The 16,332-nt window shown below is 49.3% G+C and overlaps 1 protein-coding gene across 2 annotated transcripts in view; it reads left to right on the top strand.

Annotated features, from left to right (window-relative positions):
- The window catches only part of SYN3 (synapsin III), a 420,649-nt gene that overhangs the window by 390,378 nt on the left and 13,939 nt on the right, over nt 1-16,332 (top strand). For both annotated transcript variants that reach the window (XM_047066610.1, XM_047066608.1), the window contains exons 7-9: nt 6,120-6,262; nt 10,971-11,045; nt 15,378-15,480. In XM_047066610.1, coding sequence (XP_046922566.1) covers nt 6,120-6,262; nt 10,971-11,045; nt 15,378-15,480 — 321 coding nt within the window. The remainder of the gene's footprint in view (nt 1-6,119; nt 6,263-10,970; nt 11,046-15,377; nt 15,481-16,332) is intronic.

Raw genomic sequence — 16,332 nt, 5'->3', positions numbered from 1 at the left:
TAAAAAAGTATTTATTGATGGTTCAATGTCAACAAAGAATCACAATGATTATTTAATTAAAGAGAATGATCTTTTATTAAGTACCTACTAGGTGCCGGGCACTATGCTTCATAGGTCCTTTGACATTCATACTTTCATTGAAAAATCATAATCCGAGGCACCTGGGCAACTCAGTCAGTTAAGCATCCAACCTCAGCTCAGTTCATGATCTCACGGTTCATCAGTTCAAGCCCCGCGTCGGGTTCTGTGCTGACAGCTCAGAACCTGGAGCCTGCTTTGGATTCTGTGTCTCCCCCTCTCTCTGTCCCTCCCTGCTTGCATTCTGTGTCTCTCTCTCAAAAAATAAATAAACATTTAAATAATTATTTTTAAAAAATAATAATAAATCATAATAATCCTGCCAGGTAGTTGTTATCACATTTAACAGATAAGGAAACGAAAGCTCAGAGAAGTGACTTAAATAAGATCAAACAGCTGGATCTAGGTGTGGGAAGGGTGCACCAAAACCATGAATGGAGCTGAGAGAGATAGTTAACAGGTTCGATGACAGAGTAAATATTAGAAGATGACGGGATCGATCAAAACATGAGAGCCTTACATTTACAGCGGGAAATATAAAGTCCTGCTCTAGGACTAAATCCACTCAAGTACACGCTCAGAGAGATGTGAATGATCAGGATCTTGTGTTTTAAAATGACCTCAAGACATTAGCTTAGAGCAAGCCCCATATGGATCTTAGAAAAACTAACATTGTATGAAGGTACATTAATAGGAGCAACTAATGAATAGGTTCAAAGCTCCATTTGGATAAAAATCATAAATCTCTTTTTCCCTATTGTACCCCCAGCCTCCAGCATAGTATCTGGAAAAACAGTCAGTAATGATCTGGATATAATGGGCACTCCACACATATCTGTAAACACTTAGATGTATTTATTCAATCATTAACTGAATCTATCAGGTGCTTGTTGTTCCCTAAGTGCTGTTATAGGTGCTTGAAATCCAGCAGTGCTCTTGCAAGGCTTACATCCTAGTAGAACAGTAGGGAAGAGAGACAACAAACAAATAAATAGATAATGGTGTGAAGTGTGGTGGAAGCACCATGGACAAAAATTAAGCGGGGTATGATGGATGACAAGTACTGGGTGGGAGGAGTCACCCCACATCTGGTGGTCAGGGAAGATAGCTCTGCACAGGTAATGTGCAGCAGAGACCTGAATGTGAGGGTGTGAGCCATGCAAGCAAGGCACAGCAGGTGCAAAGGCACTGAGGCAGGACTATGCCAGATCTGTTCCACACAGAGGGAGGTACAGTCTTAACCAGTCTCGGCTGGTGATTCCGGGCACCACGTAGTTTAAGACATTGTCAAATGAGAGCATCTCAAGGTAGCAAAAGGCTCTGGAACCTGCTCACATGAAGGTGAGTTAAAGAAGAGTGACTTCGGCATACCCGACTGGCTCTCCTCAAGTGCATGAAGAGCAGACACAAGGCTGAGGGCTGAGAATTACCCTGTGTAATCAATAACTGGGACCATTCATTCACTCTGGCTGTAATATACCATAGAACAAGTTCCCCCTTGCTCAGTAATGAGCTCCCTGTTATTGGAGGTGTTCAAGCAAATGCAGGCAATCTACCAAAGATGGAGAAAATGACTGGCCCATCTTAGGCTGGAATAGGAGACCTCTGAGGTTAAGCCCGTCAAGGAGATTCAGAACTGTACCCTGACCCCCTCTCTCCAGTTTCCCTCCCTTTCCGCCCTCTCTGTTTCCATGCTCCCACTTTGCTCACCCTCAGGATGAAGCAAATGCATACACACAAACACACAACAGCAGGTAGAGCAGTGTAGGGGAGAGAGAGCAAAGACCAGGAAGGCAGAGAAAAAGGGAAAGAAGAGAAAAGACAGGGAAGGGAGAGGAGGGGAGTGGGAGGTGGGGACGTGGGTGTGAGGCTTCAGAGTCAGGGAGTCCATGGTGACCCCACTGCAGGTTCCCAGAGCAGCAAATGGGTAATCTTGAATCACAGCTCATTTAGGACTTCCTGTTTTCAGCTTGTCTCTGTGAATATTTGGAGGGGTTTCCAGCTAGTAAATAAAGCAGAGTGCCAAGACTCCCTCCCCAGGCCAACAACCATTTCACCATCCCTGTGGCTGCCCGTCCTCAATTCTCTCTGACCCCGCCTAGACTCTTGCCTGAGGACCATGCCAGAGTCCCCTCCAGCACCCACCCACCCGGCTCCAGGCCCCCTGCCCACTTCTCCTGAGGTTCTGACTCAATCAGGTTCTCATGACAGAAGGACAAACCTCGGAGAGTGCAGGATCCAGGCCGAGCATTTACAGAAAAATTCACCTTGAAAAAGACACGTGTTCCTGAGACACATTTTCTTGGCCTTTTCCCAAACTCCCACATCCTTCCTTCCATTCTCCTGCCCCCTCCCAAGTTACAAGTGGATCTTTATCCAGCCTTCTTAAATGTGATCCCGCAAACATGTTTGGCACATCTGTAACGTGCCAGGCACCTGTGTTATGACTGGGAGGGAGACACATCGTCTGTCCTTCAGAAGCCGACAGTGTGATGGGAGGCAGACATGGGTGGAGCCAGGGGTAGAACTGAGCTTTTTTGGGGCCCAGACGTCACACAATTCGGAGGCCCTCTGTTAGGAAAAGACCATAAAATGGCAAGGCACATCAGGTCGGGGCTTGTCCTTGGGTGTTAGAAGAGCCCATATACAAGAAACCTGAGTTACATCCTCACTCCTGGAGAGGGGAGGATGGGCATCCCCCACCCCGAAACACTCAAAAAGGAGCACAAAAAGAGGTTGGGCTGACTACTAATTAATTAGCTAATTAATTAATTAAACCCTTATGTCTACACTGTCTCTCTTTGTGCTCTTTTGTCTGTCCTGTGAATAAATAAATGCATGCTTGAAGCATTCAGCAAATATGTACTTAGGGCTCCTGTAATAATTGGGACAAAGCTCAGCTGTGTAACAAAGACCTAAGGTGGCCTCAATAATCCAGGACTTTCTCACACAGTGGTCTGGGCAAGAGCAGCCCAGGGTTCCTGTGGAGCTTCCCTGGTTTTAAGGACCCAGGCTCCTTCCATCTTGTTGATCATGCGCTCCTGAGCTGTTGCTTTTCAGCCACAAGGTAATAGATGGTCCACACTCCAGCCAGCAGGAAGAGGAAAAGCCCTGCCCTTCCCTTTAATGATAGGCCTGGAAGTTCGGACCCCACTTCTGCTCACAGAAGCAGAAAACATGATCACATGGGCACACACAGGCGCCAGGGAGATGGGGAAGTGTGATATTTATTCTGTGAGAGGTCATATGCCCCCAGGTTGGGTGCTTCATGACTGTAGAAAAGAAGGGACATTGTGGACAGCTAGAAGTCTACGAGACACTCTGCAGTGTATGCTGTGCTGTCTAGGAAACCAAGGAGCAGAAGAAGTTCTGGTCCTTTCCAGAGCCACCCATTGATAGAACTGAATTAAACAAGCTGTTTCCCACCCATTGTTTTATGTTGGTAACTTTAATTCTTTCTACCGGATCACAAATGTCGGCTGAAGAGAAAACACTCTGATCCTTAAAGGGGAAGTTGGAGGAAGAGGAGGCAATAAAGTGAAGAAGTTGGTGGGAAAAAAGAGAACCAGAAGAGAATAGTGGGGTAGGAACCGAGTTTCAAAAAGCTCAGCAATTTTGGATGTCATGGAATGCCCAACGGGATGCCAGTCAAAAGAACGCTATTGGATTTGCCAGTGAGGAGGTGACAGGTGACCTTTGCCAAATTGGTTTCAGCGGAATGGTGGGGAATGAAATCTGAAGACGGTGGGTTTAGAGGTGAGTGGGAAATGTGGAGGGACACACCGAGGACAGTGAGACCCCAGGGTATTGAAAAGCAGGAACAATTCGAAGAGAATCTATGATTCCCATGATCATGTCGACCCAAAGGATAAAGCATCAACAGAGAGTCAAAGATAAAGATAAGGCAGGAATGTAGTGTGACTGCCTCAGCAAACACCAACATAGCAGCGACTTAAACAAGATTAAAGTCTACTTTTTCATGTAAGAGTCTGAGCATGCTCAGTCAAGGGCAGATTTGGGGACTCCATGGTGTTGGGAATCCAGGCTCCATCCACCTTATTACTCAGCCATCTTCAACATGCAACTTCCATCCTGGGGTCTGAGATGCCAGGTAGAAGAAGGAAAAGAGAAAGGGGAGATTCCCTTTGCCATAAAGGCAGCACTCAGAGGTTGCTCACAGCAACTACCACTCGCGTGTTCATTGACCAGACTCTGAGACTTGGCCATATCTACCTGTGAGGGAGACTGGAACAAAGCTGTCTTTAGCTGAGAGACTAGATACCCAGATGAGCTTAAGGGTCCTCCTGCTGCAGGAGGAGGGGCCAGTGAGCAGTCATTCTAGGAAGACCTAGAACAAGGGACAGGTTCAGCCAGGTTTGGGAGGCGGCACACAGCCACCTGGAGGAAGAAGCAGAAAGCTGGTGAGCTTGGAAAGGAATAGAAAATAGGAAACTCTTGCTTGGCCACTTTTATCTTCTCTGCAAAGTGGGACTCAGAGTCATGGCTGCGAGGCTGGGACTCTCCGAGAGCCAAAAAAGGGAAGGTGCACCAAGCCTCACTCCCCGTCATTATTTCCCATCTGTGGGGGTGCAACAGCAGGTATGCACCTGTAGATACCCTGAAGATGGTTTGAAGAACAGTTGTGCTCTTGGAGTCCCGAGCTTTGTTCCCAGCTCTGTGCTTAGCTGCCATATAGCCTTAGACAAGGCAAGAGATATGTTTCTGTATCTGTTAAATGACCATACTAATGCCCATGCTGCCCACCTCGCAACCCTATTCTGTGTCCCAGGAGAGAACTGTGAAGCTGTTTTGTAAGTTGTGGGCTGTAGGTGGGCATCGTCCTGGAGGGATGGAGTTGTCAGGGCACTGGTTGAGCCTTGAGGAGAGACCGTAGGGACAGAACAGCACCCCCCCCCAAGCTTCCCGGCACTTGGCCAACCCCCACCAGGGAATTTGGGCTCCCCCTGCCTCTGGCCCAACATCAGAACCCTCTGCTGTCCAGGCGGAAGTGACACGGGAGGGGGCGGCCCTCCCAGCTGTTCATAGCCAGTTGCAGTCAGCCTCTGTTCTGTCTTGAGAGCACAAAGAGCCTTGGCTTGGTCCCCTGCATTTGGCCTTGGAAGTTCTCCTGGGATCTCTCCTTGACCCCAGGGCCCAAATTCGTGTTCCTGGCCTCAGCTAAGTAAACAGTGCGAGTTTCTCTCCCAGGCCTTAGGCCAAGCACAACTAACCTTGTCCAGTGTATACACACGCATGCACACATGCACACACACTGCTTGCACACACGAGCACCACATACAACACACATCTTACACATGCAAATACACCACAAATACTGCACCTGTGTGCCACACACATGTCCCCCACACACTACATGCATGTCTCCCACAAACTACACATACATACAACCCACATGCACACACCCAGCACATACATACCATGTGCACATATACATACAGTCCCTTTTTCCTAACTGGTCTCTATCCCATATCACATTCAACCCTCCATTCAACCCACTATATAACTACTTGAGGGATTTTTCTAAAATACAGTGAGGCTACTTTCTTGTTTCAACTCCTCCAATTCTTCCAGTGGTTTTCCAGACCCTTCAGCCTCTTACCAAAGTGGCTGAAGTCCCCCAAGGCCTGCTTCCTGACAACCCACTTCAGCCATCCCTCACCATCCTGCCCTGTCGGCCAGTCTGAACCACTTGCCCATTCCTGCTCCCCAGTGGTTCCCCTGCCTCTGCTTTGCCCGCCCTCTCTATCCTCCAGAGAAATGCCCCTCCTGAAACATGTATTTATTCTTTCAAACTCTGTTCAGAGCTCACCTGTTCTATAAAGATTCTCCTGACCAGCCAGATGGAATGTTCCCTTCCTCCTCTACATTCTAGTGGAATGACTAGTTTCCCATGTCTTTCTCTTCTGCTAGGCAGGTGACTTTCTGAAGGTCACTATATACGGAACCCTGGGTCTTGGCGTTGGGTAGGTGCTCCATGAACGCTGGGCAGGTGGCACTCACCCCCTCATCTTCCCACACAGATCAAAGTAGAAAACCAGCATGACTACCAGGACATCACCAGCATGGTGGCAATGGCCAAAACCTATGCCACCACTGAGGCCTTCATTGACTCGAAGTACGACATCCGCATCCAGAAAATTGGATCCAACTACAAGGCTTACATGTGAGTCCCTGGGTGGGGGCTAGGGGGCTGGGAGGAAGGGTGGGAGGAGAGTGTAGGAGGAACAGTGATTAGAGATACATGTTCAGGCCAGTCTCCTCCACCCCAGGGCAGAGACCCTTCAGCACATCGTTATTCTCCCTTTATGTCTCCTTACTGCCTTCCTCTCTGGTCAGTACAGCTAAGCATCCCAGGGTAGACATCTGTCTACCCAAAAAGAGCTGTTTCTCCCAGAGCAAGTCAGACATTTGGCATGTTTGAGGGAACTTTGAGTATGTATGGGATGTAAGCCATAGGAGACCAAGCTGAAAGAGAAACCTGGGGACAAATCAAGGAGGGTCTTGAATGCCGTGCTGAGGGCTTGGGGCTTTTGTTCTATTCTCTTCTGAGCAGAGAAGTGGCATCATCTGACCTGTATTTATAAAAAGATGGTTCTGGAGCCATGGGCTGCAAAGGGGTTCTCTGGAACTAATAAGACTAATTAGGAGATTACACCAGATCTCTCCAGCTGCAGGCAACAATAACCACATCTGACTAACCTGAGGGAGTTTTTCAAAGGGATTTTATTAGAAAACCATGAATGATCAGAAACTCTAAAAACAAAACCACGAAACTATCAATTTCAGAAAGATAAGGATCCAGGGCAGCTCCAGGAATCTGGGTGGCCAGAAGCAACAGGCAATCTTCATGGCACCCCCACTGGGACATGAATCTGCCCGAATCATTTTCAGTGCTTAACTCAAGGTTGTGATTCCATGGAAACAGTGCTGATTAATCCAACTTAGGTCACATGCTTACTGATTAGAGAAAGGCAGAAAACCAGTATGGAGTGTCCCACCAAGATGAATGCCGTTTGGGTGGGGTCATTCCCCCAGGGGAAACTGAGGTGCCATGACAAAGGAAGGAGGAATGGATGCCAGAAAATCCAGCACACGTTCACCCCAGGGGTAGTTCTGGCAAAGGATGACTCACACTGGAGCTGCTGCAGTCATGAGTCCTTGAATAGGTGGGAGGTCTTATCTGCTCCAAGGCCTCTTTGGGTCTCACTTTGGAATGTGGTTGTTGGTTCTGCTTAAAATGACAAGACCCCAGAGAGCCAACCAGTGCCGGGTTGCCAAGCATTAATGGAGCGCTGACTGTGTGCATGGCTCCATATGTGAGGACGGCAATGGCTAGCCATGGACAGTTGGAAATCTCTCTGTATGCTGCTATACAGTGGAGCTTGTGCTCTAGGCCAGGGTCAGCAAACCACAGCCCACAGGCTAAATCCAGCTGCCACCTGTTTCTGTAAATAAAGTTTTATTGACCACAGCCAGACACATCCATTTATGTATTACCGAGGGTTGCTCTGGCACTACCTGGGTTGCCTAGACTAGGGGTCAGCAAACTTTCTGTGTGAAGGGGCCGGATGTTAATTTTAGGTTTTGTGGGCTGCACGAGATGCTGGCAGTTGACCTGGTAAAGAAAGATTCCCAGAGAAGGGATGGAGCCCGTTCTCCAGGAATTCTTTTGCTCTTTCTTCCACCCATGAGCCAGGCCAGACCCGTCACTGCTCTCAGATCCCTCAGGGTGATAAGATCGGCTCTTCCCTGCCCCCTCTGAGTTGGGGAACGTTCCAGTGCAGCAGTCCAGGGCATTCCTGAGGCCTGCAACCAATCCGTCATGATAGCACTTCCCTCCTCTCCTCATTGTTCGCATTTCCACTTGACATTGACGACACCTTGTCCCAGTTTCTCTTCTTGAAGATTAGCTCATTGCCGCATTCTTTATGCTGAGCCTTTCTGCCCTGGCAGCTCCAATTTGTCATTAGTTATGGCTTTTCCTGGACCCTGGGTTGGCCCCGGTCCGAGGGAGGGGGTTCATGTCAGACCTCAGCATACAGCATCCTCTCCGCCCCCAACCTCCTTTCTGGCCCACTTCCTGCCCTGCACACAGGCCTTTGCCTTGTTGCTACTGGGCTGTCATTGTTTCCAAGGCCTCTCAGCAGACAGAGCTAGGAAATATACATGTGTCCCTTAACCCCTGTATGCTCACGTATCTGTAATTATTTCTATATATAACCAGCTCTATCTAAAGCTAGAGAGAGTTCATATCGATGTGTCTGACTCTCATCTAGTACCACATGAATCATCTCAGCCTTTCCAGATTGCTTATCTAGAACTTCCCAACCAAACAGGGAAATACCTGGCTCCTACCATCTGCCATCTATTTACTTATTTGTTTGATCCCAATACAATTGCAGAACCATTAACTTGGAGCCCCGTGGGAAAGAGCTTCATCCAGTGCAGTACAGTGTTCATATATGGCTCCTTTTATATCGAGTCATACAGCCTCCACTCACAACCAAGGTTACTTGGGGCCGCACCTTACCACCCACCCCCACTCTCTTCAGCAAGGGAGTCAACATCATACATTTGGAATATAGGTAGATTCTCCTGTCGAAGTCTACATTCTGTCCTACATTCCAGCAGGTGCATCACATTTGGACCAACTGACTCTTTTCCCCTAGCCTGTGATGGGTTCCACCATGGAGAGTCATGGTGCAGAGCACGGAGTTTCTCATATATGGTTTGGTGGCTTCTGTCACTAAGTGGGAATGATAATAATAGTAAGTCTTCCTCATGAGGTTTTGTAAGCCTGAAATAAGTTAGTGCTTATAGAGACCTTCGACCCATGTCTCAGACATAGAAAGCACTCATTGAATAGCAACTCTTCCTATCATTATTTTCTTGGAAGGAGAGCAATCTGGCTTGTGTTTCTGCTCCTTCTGGCATTGCAGTGCCTTCTTCTTGTGTCTCTGCTTACTAAAAAACAATAGTAGCACCCACTGTACTAAGATATTTATGGGAATATTTCCTTTAGCCCACACAATATATCGGGATGGAGATCACTCTCATTTAAAGACTCAGAGATATGCATGGTTATGCAGCTAGAACATGCTGGAACCAAGATTCAAACTTGCATCTGTCTGACCCATGTCAGTTCTTACCTTCTCTTACCACCATACAGATCCCACTATACCAACCCTACCATCCTCCAAGGCACATTCCGTGGTTACCTTCTGGGGTCACATTGAGTGAGTCTGGTTTCTCCTTTGCTTTCCCAGGGCTCCCCGCTCGCTCCTCAGGTACGCTGCTAACCTTACCACACCTCCACTCTGGTTTCAAACTAGTCCACCCTTCCAGGTAGAGACCAGCCTTAGGATGGGGTCATCTCTGCACACTGAGCCTAGTCCAGTATCCAGGACATAGGGTGGCCCAATGAGTGTTTGCCAAATTGAATTGAATCAAGATGGGCTGAACTGAACTGGCATAAAGCTTATCGATGTCACTGCACCCCTTAGCAATTCTAGCTCCTGTTGGCCATTATAAATTCTCAGCATCTGTTGTCTTCAGATGCATTTTATTTTCTCTTCTAGAAGGGTATATTTGTGTAGCAATTCCTCCTCCCAGTTCACCCTTTCACTTTAACCACATGCCTTCCCTTGGCCACAAAACAGAAAACTTCACCTCTGCTACCTTGCTTGCACCCATTTAGGCTTTACTGAGTCCAGATCAGCCCCTGGAGATCATTTGTCTCGATTCTTCCCCAATATACACAGCTCCTCACCCAGCAGTTAGCTACTGGGTACCTACTACATGCCGGGTCCCACTGGACACTGGGGGGAAAGGGGATGAGTCAAATATGCCCCTGCCCTCAGGGAAGACTGGACATGAAAGCAGTCATTCCAAGTGAGATAAGCATTACTAAACATTGGTATAGGCATGTCCACTCTTGTCAGGGAGGTGGATAGTTGGGAAGCCACATACCACGAAACGTGAAGGATGAGTAGGTTTTAGGGAGGCAAAAATGGAGACAAAGACTGGATCAGGCAAAGGGAAGAATATGAGTAAAAGCCTTGACAGGAGAAATCTGTGGCATTGGAGCACTGCAAGGGAGGTCAGCTGTTGCTAGAGAAGAAAAGGCAAACGAGGGGCACTTGGGTGGCTCAGTTGTTTGGGCATCCAACTCTTGATTTTGGCTCGGGTCATGATCTCATGGTTCCTGGGTTTGAGCCCCATGTCTCATCAGGCTCCACGCTGCCAGCACAGAGCCTGCTTGGGATTCTCTCTCTCCCTCTCTGTCTCTTCCCTTCTCCAACTCACACGCACATATGCACACTATCTCTCTCTTTCTTTGTCAAAATAAATAAATAAAGTTAAAAGAAGAAGAAGAAGAAGAAGAAGAAGAAGAAGAAGAAGAAGAAGAAAAGGCAAACAAATAGAGAGGGTGTTGAGGCCAGGAGGCCTTCCTGCCCTTCACCGTGAAAAAGTGATCACTTCTCTCCATGGATCATTTTTCCTACATTTTGGAGCCCTCAAGAAATTCCAGGATCACTAATGGCTCTACTACCCTAGTTCTCCTTTACAAAACCAAGAGGCCAAGGTTTGGGAGATTTCATTTGATGGTGTAGGCATTTTTGAAACTTAACTCTTAGATATCAGAGGTGGCTTAGAATAAGACAAATAAAGTCCAACAAGTAAAGAAAACAACAGCATAAAGGAAAATTTTAAAAAGGCAAATAAAGCTGGGGACAAGATGTGTACCTAATAATACATGCCATCATGTGAGCCACATATATGAATCGGTGCCTCCTAACAGCCAAAACAAAGATGGAAAGCAGAGCAGTGACAGGTGTCCTAATGCCCTCAGTGTTATTTTTCTGCTACAGGAGAACCTCCATCTCTGGAAACTGGAAGGCCAACACAGGTTCTGCCATGCTGGAGCAGGTGGCCATGACAGAGAGGTAAGAGAGGAAGGAGGTGTAATAGGGCGACGCACCAGCCACAGCAGGAGGTGGGTGAGGGATACAACAGGAAGTCTGTAAGGAATGCCACCTCACCCTCTGGCAGTGCCTTGCCATGCACAGAGCACTTTCCTGGGCACAACAGCTCTTTATTGCACAACAAGCTGCAGGGTAGATGTTTTATAATCCCACTTTACAGATGGGAGAAGACAGTTCAGAGAGGGAAAGTGACTTGTCCAGGGTCACAGAACTCATCAATGACAGAGCTGAGATGTCTTAACCCCAAGTCCAAGGGTCTTTCCAGCCCTGCCCAGCTACTGCAGAGATAGCAGGGAGTCCTCACCAGTCCCCTCTGTGCTCTCACAGGTACATGAAAGCATCCTTATTAGGGCACCAGAGCTACTGGAATGTCCACTCTTCTCTCTGACTTATCTCCATCTCAGTGTCAGGAGGGAGAGGGTATTTCCAGTGAATCATGAATGTGGTATGTGCACTCTGGCTGAAGGTCCCTCAGGTCTTTCTGCCTGTAAACACTGCTGGGAGCTCCCTTCAGCTGAGGAAGGGCCAGTCACCTACGACCAGGGCCAGCAGCACACACACGTTCTTTCCTGCAAGCCAGCTGACCTGCGTGTAGGCATGCAATGAGAGTGGATAGAGTGTGGGCTTTGGAGTCAGAAAGATCCATTGAATGAACACTTATTGAGTGCCTACTGCATGCCATGTTGTGCCAAGCACTGAGGAGGCCAAGATGAAAAGATCCAGCCCTTCCCTTTAGAGACTGTGTGACCTTGGCAAGTGTCAGAACACAAACATCATTTGTCAGAGACAAAGTGGGATTTGTTGACTTGTGGCAATGAAAATTCCAGAGGTGCAGCACTAGGTAAGACTTTAAAGCTCATTCTACACACCTCAGTTCAGCTTTGTTCTATGTTGGCTCCATTCTGGACAGTACACTCATTTGGTGGCCCATAGTGGCTCCAGGCTCCCATCCTGAGTGTCAAGTCCCACAGGACAAAACTCCTCTTTCTCAGACATTTCAACCAAAAACTGAAATTGAGCCTTATTCACTGATTGGCCTGCCTTGAGTCACGTGACCATCCCTGAACCAATCCCTATGGCCCAGAAAACTGTGATTCAATAGGCCTCTGTCTCCTCTCTGCGCCCTGGAGATTAGGGTGGGATCAGGTGGCTATAGCAGGAATGACTGAGGGAGACCGGAAGGGGTATGATGCCAAGGAACATCAGGAAGGATAGGAGGGAAAATGAATGTTATGCAGACTAAAACAACAGTCCCGGCTCCCCAGTCAAGGTAGAGACAGAGTGTGGTATGTCGGGGTGGAAGCGAGCTTTAGGTGCTTGCAGAGGGAGCACAGAGAAGGGGCACCCAGTGCAAGAAGGGGTGAGATCAGGGAAGGCATCCTGAAAGAGGCGGAACCACAATCCCCTGTAAAGAATGAGTAGGAATTGGGAGGCTTTCCTTCACTTCTCTGTCAGTTATCCATTGAGCACCAGCTGGGAGCATTATTGAGCTAGGCCCTGGGAAAATGGTGGCAGACAGATGGACATGGTCCCTGCCCTCGTGGAACTTATGGTTCTGGAGCTCTAAGAAGAAGCAGGATGTGAACAAAAGTGAGTGGTCCTGTCCCTGCCAACTTATGTTCCCTAGGGTAAGTTAACTAACCTCTGTGAACTTCTGCAACTGTTCAGTGGAGGTAATAAGCCAGAGTGCTGAATGGGAGGGGGTTGTTCTGTGCCTAACACAGAAGTGGTCCATGGCAGCCCCAGGTGGCAGTTGCAGCCTTCAATCTTGGAACCCACCTGTGCCAACTAGTCTCAGGGAAGGGGAGAGTGTGCTCATTACTTTGCACAACTGAATCATCTGGTCTGAGGCAATCATTTCCTTCCCCCAATGAGCATTCATGGGACATCATGGTCCTTTTCTCCGTGACCTTTCCAGATCGTGAGCCCAGCCTTTTGCCATGCCTCATGAGCTGCTCACAAATCACCCCAGAAGGCCACCATATCCCTAACTGCACAGTTCCAAGCCACTTGAGCTATTCCTTCAAGAGCCTACAATAGGCATGAGTCCACTTAGGCCTGAATTCACTTTACCTTCTGTAAAGCCATGGGCAGTACTCCCAGAACCTGGGACAGAACTCCCCAATCCCACCTCCACAGGGGAAAATCTCTGGGGGCCCATAAATTTCCCCTGGCCCTCTTTCCACCTGGCCTGTTTGCCAGGTAGCCTGACTCCTTGACAAAACCAATAATATGGCTTGGTTGGTGCTAGTCCCACATGGCTGGAGGGGACTATGGACCCATGTTCTCCAGGCTCTCCCACACTGCTCCACCCTTGAAGTCCCTTCCTTGAACCTGGGAAGGTGGAGAGTGGGGAGAGCTGTGCCCCATGGGATGAAGCCAATAGCTATTCCAGAAATTCATCATTTGAAAACAGCCTCTAGAAACCAGTCTCTACAGACTGGTCTTGGTCCAGACTTCCATCTTCCTTTGAAAAGACACCTGATTTGGGAGTGTGTCTTAGGGCACAGGTCTTCCTAAACTGGAGTTAGCCATTGGTGCCAGATACAGGAACCCTGGTCAGAGAGCCCGGGGAGCTCTTAGAGCTCTGAGGACCAAAGGTTATTCTCAAATTGGGGCTGCACATGAGAATCACAGGAGAAATTTTAAAAACGTACAGAGATTATGCTAACGTAGGGCAGGGCCCCCAAATCTGAATGTTTACTCTGTGTTTGTGTGCTCAACTCTCCTGGCGACTCTGATGCACAACTAGAATCATACCTAGACCTTCCCATTTTTCAGGTAGGGAAACTGAGGTTTCAAGAGGAAGAGGCTGACCCAAAACTATTGAGGAAATTAATAGCAAGACCCCAGGTCACTGGTATCCCATGCTAAGGGAGAACAGGCTGCAATGTGTCCCAAGGGAGAGGAAGGGTGGCTTGCTTGGACTGTGAAATCAGACAGACTCTAGGTTTGGAAGCCAGTACAGTGGCTGATTAACCTCTCTGAGCCTCAGTTTCCTTATCAGTAAGAATGGGCTAAAGCTTCCTGACAGAGTTGTGTTTGGGGTTAGAGGGAGAAAGAAGGGTCAACCCCCGCAGAAGGCCTGTAGGGGCTCAATAGCCATGAGTTTCCATCCTTCCTTTTCTTTCTGTGATCTCACATGCTCCTTGCTACAGCTGGATGCAAAAACTGAGAGCTAGGAGCCGGAAGATGCGTGTAATCCTGGCTCTATTACTGTCTTGCTGTGTGGCCTGGCCAAGCCACTCTCCCTCTCTGGGCCTCCATGGGCATTGGCGGTTAAGATGAGAGAGTTGGTTCTAAGAGCGCTTCAGCCATGATCTCTCCTCATTCCAGGCCTTTTGGCTCAGAGACACAAATAGATCTCAGAGCAGGAGTGCCCCGTGTGACCCTGGAGGGTGAGGAGAGAAGCAAGAACATTGACACAAAGTCCCCTGTGACTCCCAAATCCAGCCACCACAAGGGAAGCCAAGTGCAAGCCCGGGGAAGACTTCTCCAGATACAACCATCCCCTTGTTGCAGGGTCAAAGTCCAGCGTTGAGATCTTTCCCCTGCAAAGCAAACTGGCCTTGCAGCCATCAAGTGGCTGGAAAGGGAACAAAAGCACTGGGTCCGGAGGGCCAGGCCCCAGCCGCGAGAGCAGCCTGCCAGGCTCCCCTGTCTGCCCGCCCCAGGATCCGGGGAGAATGCACCCTTTGTCCCCCCTAGGCTCTCATCTAGCATGGTCGCCGGGGCTTGGAGGGCGGCCTGGGAGGGATTGCTGAGCCCTTCAAGCAGCGTTCCCAAGGGAAAAGGGCTGCAGGAGTAGCTGGGTGTCCAGGATGGCTCCGGATGGAGACCGGGTAAGCTCTCCACTACTGGGGAGCCAGCAAGGTCCTGGGGTGGGGGCGAGGGGCAGGTCTCTGAGATCTCCCCCACCCCTCATTCCTTCTTACCCTCATTCTTCCTCTCTCTTGCTTCCTGTCTCCCTTTGTATTCTCTCTCCCTTTCTCTGTCCCTTTCTCTATCCATCTATGTCTCTGCTTTTTTTTTTATACCCATTCTGTCTCTCCCACTGCCTCTCTGTCTCCCTCTGTGTCTCTGCCTTTGTCTCTCTTACTGCATCACTGTCTCTTGTTATTTCTGACCATCTCTCTCCATCTCTGAATGGATACATATGTGTCGCTGTCTGTACTGGGACCTGTTGGTCCATGTGTCTCTCTGTGTCTCCCTATCTGTCCCCGCCTCTCTCTCTCTGCTCCCTCTTCCTGCCCTCTCCCCCCACACTCACTGTCTGTCTGTCCATCCCTGCAGGTACAGGCTGTGGGTGGACAGCTGCTCAGAAATGTTTGGCGGCCTGGACATCTGTGCTGTCAAGGCCGTCCACAGCAAGGACGGCAGAGATTACATCATTGAGGTGAGGGATGTCCTCCTGGCCTGGTCCAGCTCCTGGGCCAGAGTGCCAGAGGGAAGAAATCCAAGTGTGGTCTCCAGCATGGTTGGCTGTGTCCCAGCTCATGGCCTGGGCACATGTGGCTCCAGAGGCTTCTCCCCCACCAGCCTCACACCCCTCCCCATCTCCACCTGCAATAGCGTTTAGAGTCTCTGTGCTCCGGACATGAAGTTTGACAACCCATGGGCCTCAGGGTAGGGAAAGAGCATTACCAAGAGTCGGCAAGACTGTGTCCCATTGGGTCTCTTAAACTCTCTATGTCTAAGCATATAAGAAGGACACACTCCCCTCATCACCATGCAGAGAGTCCATCGTCTGTTCGCTCAACAAACATGTCCTTAGGGGCTCCCCAGGGCTAGGCATGGGTCTGGTTCTGGGGACAGAGCTGTGAACCAGACCGACATGCGGTGTCCAGGCTGGTGGGGAAGAAGGATGAGACACAAGCAGTAGAGGACGTTGGAAGTTAGGAAAGGGAACTCAGCCCTGCGGGGCTGTGAGTGAAGGAAAGACGTAGGGAAATGTCATTGTCAGAGAGAGGCTGGAGACCGGCTGCGGGTTCCAGAATCTGTCCCACAACCCCTGCCGCCCTCCAGGACTGTCACCTACCCACATACATCTGACCCCATACTCTCCTTCACCTCCGACTTCCTGTCCATGCCTCCCCCAATCCACAGTCCCCTCTCTCATGCAGGACCCTCCCTGCCCCATCCCTCCGGGTCCCACAGCCTCCCCCTTCACCCCACCTCCCTCCCCTGTCATGCCTCCCCCCCCCCCCCCCCCCGACATAGCTGTGGCTCTCCACTGCTTTTCCCTGAA

Source organism: Lynx rufus, unplaced genomic scaffold (genome assembly GCF_022079265.1).
Source record: "Lynx rufus isolate CCGP_SWC_20201006 ecotype Redwood Valley unplaced genomic scaffold, mLynRuf1.p SCAF_7, whole genome shotgun sequence".
In the NCBI taxonomy this organism is placed as follows: domain Eukaryota; kingdom Metazoa; phylum Chordata; class Mammalia; order Carnivora; family Felidae; genus Lynx; species Lynx rufus.
This window is presented reverse-complemented; position numbering and strand designations above follow the sequence as displayed.